Source organism: Ambystoma mexicanum, chromosome 9, assembly GCF_040938575.1.
Source record: "Ambystoma mexicanum isolate Mex_15411 chromosome 9, UKY_AmexF1_1, whole genome shotgun sequence".
NCBI classification, from domain to species: Eukaryota; Metazoa; Chordata; class Amphibia; order Caudata; family Ambystomatidae; genus Ambystoma; species Ambystoma mexicanum.
The window spans coordinates 133,444,137-133,456,666 of record NC_090931.1 but is presented as its reverse complement, the minus strand read 5'-3'; the positions used below and the strand labels follow the sequence as shown (position 1 = coordinate 133,456,666).

Below are 12,530 nucleotides of genomic sequence, written 5' to 3'. Positions count from 1 at the left end.
GTGGGCAGCACACCAATTTTGAATGGCGGTTAGGCAGTCAGATGAGGGAAGGTGAAGAGCTGGCTGAAGGAAGCCTGAAAAAAGTAATGAGTTGGGTGTTGTCAGCATAGCACTGGAAGTTTGAGCAGAAATTGGAAATGCAGTAGGCGAGGGTTGCCAGGTGTTGGTTGAAAAGCCAGGGCGAGAGGTTAGACCCCTGCGGAACACCACAAGTAGAGCGGGAGCTAGCGGATAGGAAGGACCCAAGTGTTACCTGCGAGGGTCGCTCAGAAAGAGGTCAGCCAGTCCAGAGCCTGATCAGTGATGCCAAGGTTGTCACAGATGATTGAGCAGGATGGTATGGTTGACTGTGTCGCAAGCAGAGGAGAGATGAAGAAGGATGAGGGTGGAGGGAATGTTAGTCAAGGTTTGAGAGCGGGTCTTCACAGATGTTCAGGAGAGCAGTTTCCGTGCTTCTGGCAGATCCAAATCCAGAATGGTGGTATGGAGAGAGCCAACAGAGAGTAGGTTAAGCTGGGAGATGGCCAGCTTTTCCAAGAGCTTCCCCAAAGAGCGAGTAATGGAAATTGGGCGGTAGTTAGCCAGACAAGAGGGATCAGCCGTGGGTTTCTTGAGTGGTTGCACAAGGGAGTGCTTTAGGGGGAGGGAAAGATCAGAGGCAAACTAATGGTTGCAGAAATCGGCAAAGGGCCAGAGTTAGGGTATCAATTGGTCCTTAATGGTTTAAGAGGAACGGGAGCAGCTCGAGTGCCACACCTGCTGTTTGTTTGGGAGAATGTTCATTTCTGTGCCTGTGCTAATTCCCTTCAACCATAGAGACCCCCCCCCAGCTCTTTTTTGCTGGACTTGGGACATCTTTAATTTTAACCCTGGAGTGAGTGACCTTTTTCCTCATTCTCTCGTGTTTTTACCGGATTTGGATTTTTGTCTTCTGTATTTGGAGTCTGACAATGCTTTTTGTATGGTGACACACATCACCTTCAGTGCATTGTCAGAGAGAAGATTTATCCGAAGGTTTAACTACCCGTTCTTGTGTGAACTACAGTTCCCAAAAATAGTAAAGTGAAATTGACTTTACTTGCCATTTCTTGGCTCCAGCACACACCATGTTATGTGGCGTGCTGGGGGGGTTACCTTGTAGCCCCTTACCCTAATTTCTCATGTAACACTTTTGTTACCCTCACTACTTTAAATGGCTGGCGGCAGTGGTGCAGCAGACACCATTACAGGCAATATGACAAAAGTGCAGAGATATAGTTACGGGAAAGGTAATACAAATGTGGATTGCTAGTGTAGATACACAGGATAAACCAGAACAACATAAACATATTGATGGTGCAGGCAGGCTATGGACTATTAAGAGGAATTGGGTAAATAACTAGGTCTTGAGGTTTTTGCCACTAAAAGGCAAGGATTTTGGGACTACAAGCAGCCGACCACTGGGAGAAACACCCCACGAAGATGCTGTGAACAAAGCTTGCTGCAACCTCTTGGACCTTTTGAACTGCCTGGTAAAGCCCTGCTGCTTTGCTGAACTATTTTTTTCACCTCGGAACCACTTATCTGCTTGGGTTAGTGGAACCAACTGACCCCAAGATTAACTCCACTGGACCACTATCCCTGACTTGCTGTGCCTCTCCATTGCTTCGGAAGCCCAATGCCAGGGTCGAGCGTCTGCAGTCCAGTGTAACATCTGCTGCGGAACAAATCTGGCCTGAAGCTCTGGGAGACTAAGGACCATCCCGAAGCAGGACCTCCAGATCCAGAGTCCCGTCACCAGAGGGCGTGACCAAGGGAGCAAGAGTCAGAGATCCGCTTCAGTGCTGTTTGCTAAGCGCTGAAACTATGAAGTGCCACTGAACTGAAAAGAGCCTGTAGCTGCCGACGACCTTGCGAGTGCTGCCGCTGGAGCACTCCAGATGTCGTCTCTTGTCCCCACGACCGAGGCTCAGGAACCAGGGACTGCACTGGTGTAGCAAGACAGAATCCAGCTGGACCACAAGTACTGTTTAGGCTTGGGGTACTTACCTCATTGCCTTTAGCCACGCTCTTTTCGCTTAGGAATTGCATTGGGTTACCTTTTTTACAAGTTGATATCCTATCTTCTCACAGGCTTAACAGCTTGTGACCCTACAAGTGATTGTGCTAAAACTCTTGATCTTTGTCGAAGACTTGGATCCAATAAGTGCATCAGTTCCATAGACTGTGTCCCAAATGACTTTGGCTGTCCTGGCTTCCTGAAGACACTCTTCTAGTCCATTGACTTTGATACTGTTTGTCCCTCATAGGTGGTAGCTTGTTGTATACTGTTAGGAAAGGCTTAGCTAGACTTCGTTGGAGGATTTTGCTGTCCTCGCATGTACTGAGAAACTGTAACCTTTACTTTCTGCAACCTTATATCTACAAAGCATACTAGTGCGATTGTGATTTGTCAGCTCACGGTGTAGGAATTGTGTATGAAGCATATCCAAAGATTATCCACCAACTTGTTTTGATTCCGATTCGAACACTAGACTGCTCAATAGTGTTTTGAGGAGTGCTCGTCGGGGGGGAGGAGAGGGGAGGGGGGGGGGGAGGGACAGGGGGAGTCCACGGGGAGGGGGGGGTTGGGCATGGCATTGTGGAGTACCCCAGGTGTAGGCACAAGGTGCAATTGGGAGGGGGGCGAGAGGGGCTCATACTGCATAGTCTGACTAACTAGACTAAATAGTCTGACATACTGCATAGTCTGACTAGATGTCTGCCCTGCTCCCGGCAGGGAAGCCTCTCCCCATGAGATCCTCCCACTATCTACCACCCCCAGGGTAACTGTATCTGGTAGCAGTCTCACCTCCCTTGCCTCATGGGAAGGGGCTATCTTTGGGTAGAATTGACAACCTGTACAAATTTAGTTCACCACCTGGACCTATTAATCAAATCTGTAGCTGGGGTGTTGAGAAACCCCTTCTTTCCTTAAAAGGGTTGGGCTAGTTAGCTACATTCACTTGCATTCTATAGTTTAAGGCCACGTTTGGTTGCCAGAGCAGATATCTGCTGTCGGGCAGGTACCACCCCTACCTGGATCTGATATTTTGTTTCATCTTTTGTACAAAAGACTGATTGGTATGTGAATCTCAATACCATTTGCTTGGTTGATTAATTCTGTTTAAACAGATCAGAACTTATTCTGTCATCCGCCTCTTCTGTGTAAGACGCCTGCATCCTCCCCATGCATCCCAATGTAAAATAGGACACTACCTGTGCAGGATGTTCTCTGGGTGGCATCTGCACTACTGGTGCTGTACTGGTTCAGAGTTGATTTGCAGCATCCATTGTTAGGATGTAGGTTTTCCTAAACGTGTTCTAGTTGGTCAGTAGTGATTAAGTGGCATCAGATTGAATGCTGGGTGTTTTTGCCTTTGTTTGCGCAGAATAAGTTACTTGATAAATGTGCTTCCTGTTCAACTGTCTACCCAAGCCAACTGCTCTTTGAGAGGCACTGGCCTTGTACTAGGTCTTGTTTGCTAGAAGCAAGCACCCTCTGTCCAAGGACTAGATGAGCGGTTGTGAACTATATTTTATGAAAGTGTTTTCTAACTCTGCTTGATCATTTGTATCCTGCAATCCCCTTCCCACACACTGCAAAAAAGTCCTACCTCCCTCGTCAAGCTAATATGCCAACACTTGGGTGGGAATGGGAGGGGTTGAGCATGTGGACTGCAGAGGGAGGGAAATGGTGGAGCTTAAGTCACTGACGAAAGGTTGGCTTCCACGCTTTTGCAGATGAGGAATGGTGATCTTCAGTGTCCACCACACAGTTTATTCTACATTTGTATACTGACACTAGAGCTGCTTTGTTGGGTTGAAATGTTGTTCGAAGCACAGCTTACATTGATTGTGATATGCTTTGAAAATCACTGCAGACACTTCCGGAGTTTGTGTTCTGATGACACCCCCATGGTGCGCCGTGCCGCGGCATCGAAGCTGGGAGAGTTTGCCAAGGTCTTGGAGCTTGAATATGTGAAAAATGACATCATTCCCCTCTTCACCAATCTGGCTTCGGACGAGCAGGTAAGTGCCTCGACTCTGAATGCACACCTACATAAAACCCATGATTAGGCATACATCTGGTAAAACACATTGTGTATAGTGTGCATACTCTTGTCCTCGGGTCCTGGGCTTGTTGCTTAACTTAAGTTCACTTTCACTTGCCTGGGTTTGCTGCTAGATCTTTTGTTACCTAAAATGTATGCAATTAATGTAGAAACCCTGCAGGGATTGTGAATCCCTGCTAATTAAATTCAAACTTGTCACCCTCTCACCCACAGCTTACTCCTCATTTACAGACCACTGAGCTAGAACAGTAATTTTGCGGATTCTCTTAGCGACACCATAGCGCTCCTGATGCCCACCTTACCCTGCTAGGTGATCTGAAAATCTGGTTCGACAACCCCTCCAGCCATGATTCATCTCATTGACTACTTGGAAGCCCACAACTTGGCACATCCACATTGCTGGTCACACCCTTTATGCACTGCTCCAGCTAAATGATCCCCCTGCCCCTCGCCGTTCTCCCCATTTATATATGCATTTGTAACACACCTTAGTGAACGGGCACTAGGAACAAGTACACAAACGAGGCAAAAAAAAAACTATATAATCCCCAGAAAGATAACTTGGAAGAGCAGCATAAACTGTTCACAGCAAAGAAACCATTAAAAGACAAAAGATGGCAAATTGTTTTTCTGTTTTTTCTTAATACCATCAAGGGTGATCTCAAACCATAAGTCGGGTTGTTCAACAGTTTAGGGCATAAAAATCAAAGGAGCATTTACCTGCTTGTTCAGATTATACTGAGGTATCAATAGCAGATTGCCGTTGTTGCCCCCTAATCTGATCACTCAGCCATTCTTTTTTCACTCTGACACCCTCCCACCCAAACACTCCTCTTCTCCCCCTCACAACTCACCACACACACCCGGCGCCGCCTCCATGATTCCACTTTGGAACAAGATAATTCACTCGCGGAATTGTCGTCCTCCCGCCTACACCCTTCCTTCACTCCCCCTTCAAGGAGGAACTCCATCCCTGACCAATGGATCTCCAATGCCCTCTCCCACCGCAAGCACTCTGTGATGTCCCATCAGATCATTACAACATAGCCATTGAAAGGAACCTCATCAGTGATTCTGAACTAGCCTCCTTACCCCTTCACCCACCCCTGAGACACACCCTGTTCAGCTCCTCTGCCATCGTGCACCCCGAATTCCTAAGGCTTCTCGTAAATAGCCACCCTTCAGGTTGCCCCAGAGACCCCTGCACCCCTACTTTTCTTAAGCACATTCTCTTTTCTACCTGCACAGGCAGCCTCGCCAGACCTATGATCTACCACTCACTGACTTCTGCCATTTTACCAGAGGCATTCAATACCTCGTCAAATCTTTACTCGAGAAGCCCTCTTGACCCCCCCCCGCCTCTCCAATTACTGCCCCATATCTAACAATCGCTACAAAGCCAAACTCCTAGATCGCACAGCATTTTCCCAGCTCAGCCTCTACAAAATCTCAGCCTTCTTGACCCTACCCAGTCAGACTTCATTCAGCCCCACCATGGAATCGAAACCTCTTGTCTGAATCTGAAACATCAAAAGTAACACTTGACCTCTCGGCAGCCTTCTACCTGGTTGACCACAGGATCCTATGTAAGCATCTCACCGACACAGATCACTTCTCTAATGAAGCCATGGCATGGATCACCTCCTTCTCCAGCATGGGGGTCTGGCATGGATTCACATGCTCATGAATATTCCCCGCCGTCAGGCTGGGAATCCTCGGTAAAGAAAAATCAGTTTCGTTTCTGATCTGTCTTTAGTAGTAACCAATCACTGATCTCTGCGTCATACTGACCACAGCCAATGACTGCCCTCTACCTAAGCCCCGCCTCTGGCAGCCATCTTCAGATTTTTACCGCATGTTCAAGTGTTGGGAGTCCTCATGCTTAGCTCTTGAGCTTTTACTGCGTGTTTCGCGCTTTTTCAGGTGAATTTTCAAATTTTTTCGGTTAATCGAGCCTCGAGCTCCACCGTTTCTACTCCCGTTAAAGGCTACCCGTGGGATTTTCCTATGCCCCTCAAGGGTGAAGATTTCGTCGAATCAACTTCTTGGAGGATTCCAGAAGATTCGCGGCCTACTTCGAGATGCCCCAGGACGCGAGTTCGTTACCCGGACCCAAGCTGTTTCGCAGCTGCCCTGGATGCGGGCTGCAGAATGTGTTTAAGGAAGACGAACATTCGTGATGCCTCTACTGTCTTCATGGGGACAAGACTCATGTAGAGAATGACTGCCAGTTCTGCAAGAACTTGTCGGAGCGGACCATGAGGGACCGTCGATCCTGTCTCTCCAGCTGGTTGGAGAAGGGCTCAACGGGTGAGAAGAAGAAAGGGTCCGAGCGGGCTTCTAAGTCCTGTGCGGGCGCCCCGGCGACGGGGGCCCAACACCAGGCCAAGCGCCTCGAGTCCGCTGGCTCGGGGAGCACCGAAAGGTCGGGCTCTTCGGTCGCCAGGCAGGGCGCGCCTTCCCCGGCACCGTCAACCACGAGCCAGCGCTCCGGTTCGGGGAAGAGCAAGTCTGAGACCCCGGGTAAGCTTCGGGAGAAGCCCCGTCCGATCTCGGAAGAGGGGGAGCGAGGCGTCGCCCCTCCCCCTAAGGAGAAGGCCCAGGAGGCACCTAAGGTGGTGAAGGCCCCTAGCCAGCAGGCAAAGGCCTCTATCGAGGCGATCGCAGCGACTCTGGCCAAGCCGGCAGAGACCCCGCCAGCGGAGACTGCCTCCAGGACTAGTTTCCCTGCCGCCAAGGAGGGAATCCTCTTTTCAGCCCATCGTCATGGCCACCATGATGGAAGAAGCGAGGGGGGGGCACGGTAGCCTCCTCGAGCTCAGTCGGCCTCGGAGGAGGAACTGACCAAGGCCGTGAGGAATCTCGAAGTCCAATTCGAGAGGGTTCGATCCCGTAAGGAAGATCCTCGGGAGATAACCGAGGACGATGGCGAGGAAGAGCAGCCTTCCATTCCGGCACAGCCGGAACCTAGGCCTCAGGATAGCTCGGCGGCCATTTTGTCTGCGATCCAGTCCTTATGCTCTGAGATAAGGACGTGATTACCACGGCCCAGGCCGGAGGACCCGCAACCTGGCCCGTCGTGAAGTCCTCGGAACAAACGACGGAGGACCCAACCCTCTCCTCCACTCGCCCCTGTAAGGCCTACAGTTCCCGCCTCATCCTCCCACGAGTCGGGAGATGACGGTGCGATGGGCTTGACGACGGGTTCTGAGAGCGACGACGACGGAACGGGTCTCCTGTCTCCCGTCGCACAGGCCTCGCCGCCCGACGAGATTGGCTCATTCCACACCATGATCGCCAGGGCGTCCGAATTGTTCCAGCTCTGCCCGGAGGAGCAGAAAAAGGAAGGTTTCCTCTATCAGCGCCGGGAGGCCAAGAGGAAGACTGTCATCGCGGTGCCTCTAATCGATGACATCTGGGAGGAGGGCCTGTCGGTTCTCAAGAACACCTCCACGGCACCAGCCAAACGGCACCGGTACGAGGAGAAGTACCGGGTCCCCGAAACCGCTCCCCTGTGCCTCAGGGCCCAGCCAACGCCAGACTCGGTCGTCTCGGTGGCGAAGAAGGCGGCGGGGTCAGGAGCCTCGACGTCGAATTCCCCGTCAGACGGCGAGGGAAAGAAGTTGGACGCCATGGGGCGGCGGGTCATTTCGTCGGCGGCGACTATCAAAGCGGCCAATGCCCTGGCGATCGTGGCTCGTTACGACAGGGAGCTCTGGTTTAAGCTGGCCCCCATATTGGACTTCCTACCGGACGACAAGAGGTCCGAGGCCCTGAAATACTTCAAGAAGGCGAGGTGGCGTCGGACCACGCCATAACGGTGGCAACCAATATTGCCGATACCGTGTTCCGCCAGCTGGGCAACAGTGTTTGCCTACGACGCCGGGGTTGGCTCCGGGCGACCGACTTCCGTCAGGACGTCCAGACCAGGGTGTTGGACATGCCGTTCGACGGCAGCAACTTGTTCGGGAAGGCGGTGGACGAATCCCTCCAAGCCATAAAGACCGACACGGAGACGGCCCGCGCCCTAGGAGCCCTTCAGCAACGACGGCCCTTTCGGAGCTCCGGAGGCAGACAGGGTGCCTCCAAGGGATCCAGCGGTGGCTTGTCGTCCTACCGCCAGGCGGCATGCTCCTCGTCTCAGGAGGCCTACAGGGGTCGCGGCAAGCAGGGAGCGCCTCGCCGCCGTCAGCAAGGTGGCCAGGGCGGCAAGGCCACCACCTCCAAGCAGGACTGAACCGGCCGTGGTCTCGGGGGGGGGGGGGGGGTGGGGGCCAACCGAAGCATCCCGGTGGGAGGCCGGCTGACAAAGTTCGTCGGCGTGTGGAAGTCCATCTCCACTGACCGTTGGGTGCTGGATACCCTGGCAAGAGGACACTCTATCGAATTCCTGAGAAGTGCCCTCACATTCCACCTGGGGCCAGGAAGGAAAGTCACGTCCCGCAACTGCTGTTGGAAGTAAGGGCGATGCTCAGGAAAGGCGCCATCGAGCTTGTCCCGAAGAGGCTCTGGGGTGTACTCAAGGTACTTCATCTTCAGGAAGAAGACTGGTGGCTGGCGCCCCATCCTGGACCTTCGTCGTTTGAACAAATGCATCAGGTCACAAAATTTCAGGATGGTCACCCTCCAGCACGTACTGGGACAGCTGGAGGAAGGCGACTTTCTATCGTCGTTGGACCTGGAGGATGCATACTTCCATGTTCACATCCTCAAAAGTCACCGAAAGTTCCTCAGGTTCGTCGTCCAGGGATGCCACTACCAATTCAGAGCACTGCCGTTCGGATTGAAGTCGGCCCCCAGGGTCTTTACCAAGTGCCTAGCACCTGTGGCAGCGCGGCTGCGCCTGCAGGGGATTCACGTCTACCTTGACGACTGGCTCATCCGCTCAAGGACGAGGGATTCGCCATAAATTACCCAAAGTCCCACCTGGTGCCGTCGCAGGTGGCCCTGTTTCTGGGAGCGAAGCTTGATACAGTGAGGCGCCTGGCGGCACCGTCGGAAGAACGGACGAAGACCATTCTAGGCAGAGTGCAGCGCCTGCTAGCCACGGACGTGGCCAGGGGGAGGTCCATCAAGTCCCTCCTGGGGATGATGTCCTCTTGCATCTACCTGGTGCGCCTCTGCAGACTACGGATGCGCCCTCTTCAAGAATTTCTCGACGCCCGTTGGATGCAGGCGACAGGCACCTTCGAAGACAGGGTCCCCCTCAACGAGGTGTTCCGGCGGGCGATTCAGTGGTGGGGCGTTAGAGCGCACCTCACAGCGGGCAAGGACTTTCAGATGCCGGCGTACCAGGAGACGGTGACGACGGACGCCTCCCTGGAAGGTTGGGGCGCCCACACTGGAGATCTCCACGCAAGAGGCCTCTGGCTTCCGGAGGAGAGACTCCTGCACATCAACGTCCTGGAACTCCGAGCCGTGTGCTGGGCTCTCAAATCGTTCCTCCCGTCGCTCAAGGGCAAGGTGGTGCGGATCGTCACGGACAACACCACGACAATGTTTTACATACGGAAGCAGGGAGGCACCAGATCCCCAGCCCTATCCAATGAGGCACAGGATCTGTGGCACTGGGCGGTCGCCCAGGGGGGGATGTTCCTGGTTCCCTTCCACCTTGCAGGAGAAAAACGCCATCGCCGACTCGCTCAGAAGGGAGCTGCGCGTGTGTCACGAGTGGGAACTGTGCCAGGATCAGGTGGATCAACCTGATTTGGGGTTTGCCCAACCCCAAATCGACCTGTTCGCAACAGCGACGAACTCGAAGTGCAAGAGGTTCGCCAGCAGGTTTCCCCAGCCGAGAAGCATGGGCGATGCGTTCTCGTTCCCCTGGGACGGCCTATACCTGTATGCGTTACCTCCATTGCCGTTGCTGCTTCGACTCATCAACCTGCTCAAGAGGTCCCGGTGCAGGATGATCCTCATCGCACCAGCATGGCCGAGGCAGACCTGGTTCCCGGACCTTCTGGACTTGCCAATGTCCCCTCCCATCAAGCTGTCAGCGGACGCGGACCTTCTCTCCAGAGAAGGAGGCGCCATCTTCCACCACGACCTGGCGTTGCTGAACCTGCAGGCTTGGCTCCTGCAGCGCTAGAGTTTGGAGGCTACGATATACCGGCCGATTGCAGAGAGGTTCTTGCAAAGGCCAGGGCGTCCTCGACTCTCAAATGCTACGGTCATAAGTGGAAGAGGTTCTCTGTCTGGTGCCGAACACAGAAGATCAACCCCCTACGGATTACGGCCCCTCAAGTGCTGCCGTACCTGCTATCGCTGGCAAAGGCTGGGCTAGCTCATGCCTCCATTAAGATTCATCTGGTGGCGATCTCCAGATATACCAGAACCACAGGACGGACGTCCCTGTGGTCCCATCGACTGGTAAAAGTTTATGAAAGGACTGTTCCGGTCGTTCCCGCCAGTGAAGGCCCCGGCGTGGGAACTTAACGTGGTGCTGACCAGGCTCATGGGGCCCACATTAGAGCTGATGCACTCCGCACCGATGAAGTTTGTGTCGTGGAAGACTGCATTCCTGGTGGCCATTACCTCCGCACGACGAGTGGGAGAGATCAGGCCCTATCCTGCAAAGCACCGTACCTGACTTTCCATGCCTCGAGGGTGGTGCTTAGGACGCACCCCTCCTTTATGCCCAAGGTGCCGTCAGACTTCCATCTTAACGAGCCCCTGGTGTTACCTGTTTTCTTCCCGTCTCCTTCGTCGCCGGCCGAGAGGACTTTGCACTCGCTGGATGTGGCTAGAGCGCTGAAGTTCTACGTGGACCGCACGAAGAGTTTTCGGAGGACATCACAGCTATTCGTGAACTTTGGACCTGTGAATCAAGGGAAGGCTCTCTGGAAGTCTTCTATTTCCAGATAGCTCTCCGGCTGCATCATGCACTGCCACTGGTTGGCTAACCGACCGCTGCCAGGCCGTCCGAGAGCCCATTCGACCAGAGCGATCGCTGCTACTACGGCGTTCTTGTCTGGTGTGCCCCTGCTGGACAGGGAGGAGTCCAGGGTCGGCCCAGCAGTGCTGCGCAACCTGTTCGCTTAAGGTGAGCCTGGTGAGGAGGTAAGATGCTTAATGTTGAGTTTTTTGTAATGCTTAATATTGAGCCTTTTGCCACCCGCCGTGGTTGTGCATGTGTGTACTGCTATTTATTCTTATATTCATGAGCATGTGAATCCATGCCAGACCCCATGCTGGAGAAGGAACAAGTTACTTACCTGGAACTGTTCTCCAGCATGGGTCTGGCATGGATTCACATGCGAACCTTCCCGCCTACCCCTCTGCGGCTCTTCACGGTCATACTGCCACTTCACGTGCTACCAAATCTGAAGATGGCTGCCAGAGGCGGGGCTTAGGTAGAGGGCAGTCATTGGCTGTGGTCAGTATGACGCAGAGATCAGTGATTGGTTACTACTACGAAACAGATCAGAAACGAAACTGATACTGATTTTTCTCCAGCATGGGGTCTGGCATGGATTCACATGCTCATGAATATTCCCCGTCGTCAGGCTGGGAATCCTCGGTAAAAAAATCAGTATCAGTTTCGTTTCTGATCTGTCTTTCGTAGTAGTAACCAATCACTGATCTCTGCGTCATGCTGACCACAGCCAATGACTGCCCTCTACCTAAGCCCCGTCTCTGGCAGCCATCTTCAGATTTTTACTGCACGTTCAAGTGTTGGGATCCTCGTGCTATTGCTCTCGAGCGTTAGTGCTATTTTTCACGTTTTTTTTTCTCAAAAAATTTCTCTTTTTTTCGGTCAAAAGAGCCTCAAGCTCCACCGTTTCTTCATCCGATCAACGGGGACCCGTGTCGGATTCGTCTACGCCCCTCAAGGGTGAAGATTTCGTCGAGCCACCCTTTTGGAGGACTCCAGAAGTTTCTCCGGCCCATCTCGGACATGGCCCAGGAGAAGGGAAGCTCGATGCCCGGAAAGCTGTTCAGGGTCTGCCGTGGATGCCAGCTTCAGAATGTCTTTAAGGAGGACGAACACTCCCTTTGTCTTTACTGCCTACATGAGGACAAGACGCACGTGGAGAAGGACTGTGCGTTTTGCGGCAATATGTCGGAGTGGACCATGAAGGACCGCCATCAACGTCTCGCCAACTGGCTGGAAGGGAAGAGCCCGTCAGGTGAGAAGTCCGAGCGGTCTTCTAAAACCTTTGAGGGCGCCCCGGCGACGGGGTCCAACAGAAGGCCAAGCACCGCGAGTCCGCTGGCACTGGGAGCGCCGAACGGTCGGGCTCTACGGGCGCCAGGCAGGGCGCATCCTCCCTGGCGCCATCAACCACGAGCCAACGCTCTGGCTCGGGTAAGAGGAAGGCCGAGCACCCGGCGAAGCTCCTGGAGAGACCCCGGTCGAGCTCGAAGGCCCCATCGGAGGGGGAGCGAGGCGGTGACCCTCCCCCCAAGGAGAAGGCGGTGAGTGCACCTAAGGTG

At 53.4% G+C, this 12,530-nt stretch overlaps 1 protein-coding gene across 1 annotated transcript in view; it reads left to right on the top strand.

Annotated features, from left to right (window-relative positions):
- Positions 1–12,530, top strand: part of PPP2R1B (protein phosphatase 2 scaffold subunit Abeta) — a 165,338-nt gene that overhangs the window by 52,336 nt on the left and 100,472 nt on the right. The window contains exon 5 of the mRNA XM_069614304.1: positions 3,903–4,050. Within this exon, the coding sequence (XP_069470405.1) occupies positions 3,903–4,050 (148 nt within the window). The remainder of the gene's footprint in view (positions 1–3,902; positions 4,051–12,530) is intronic.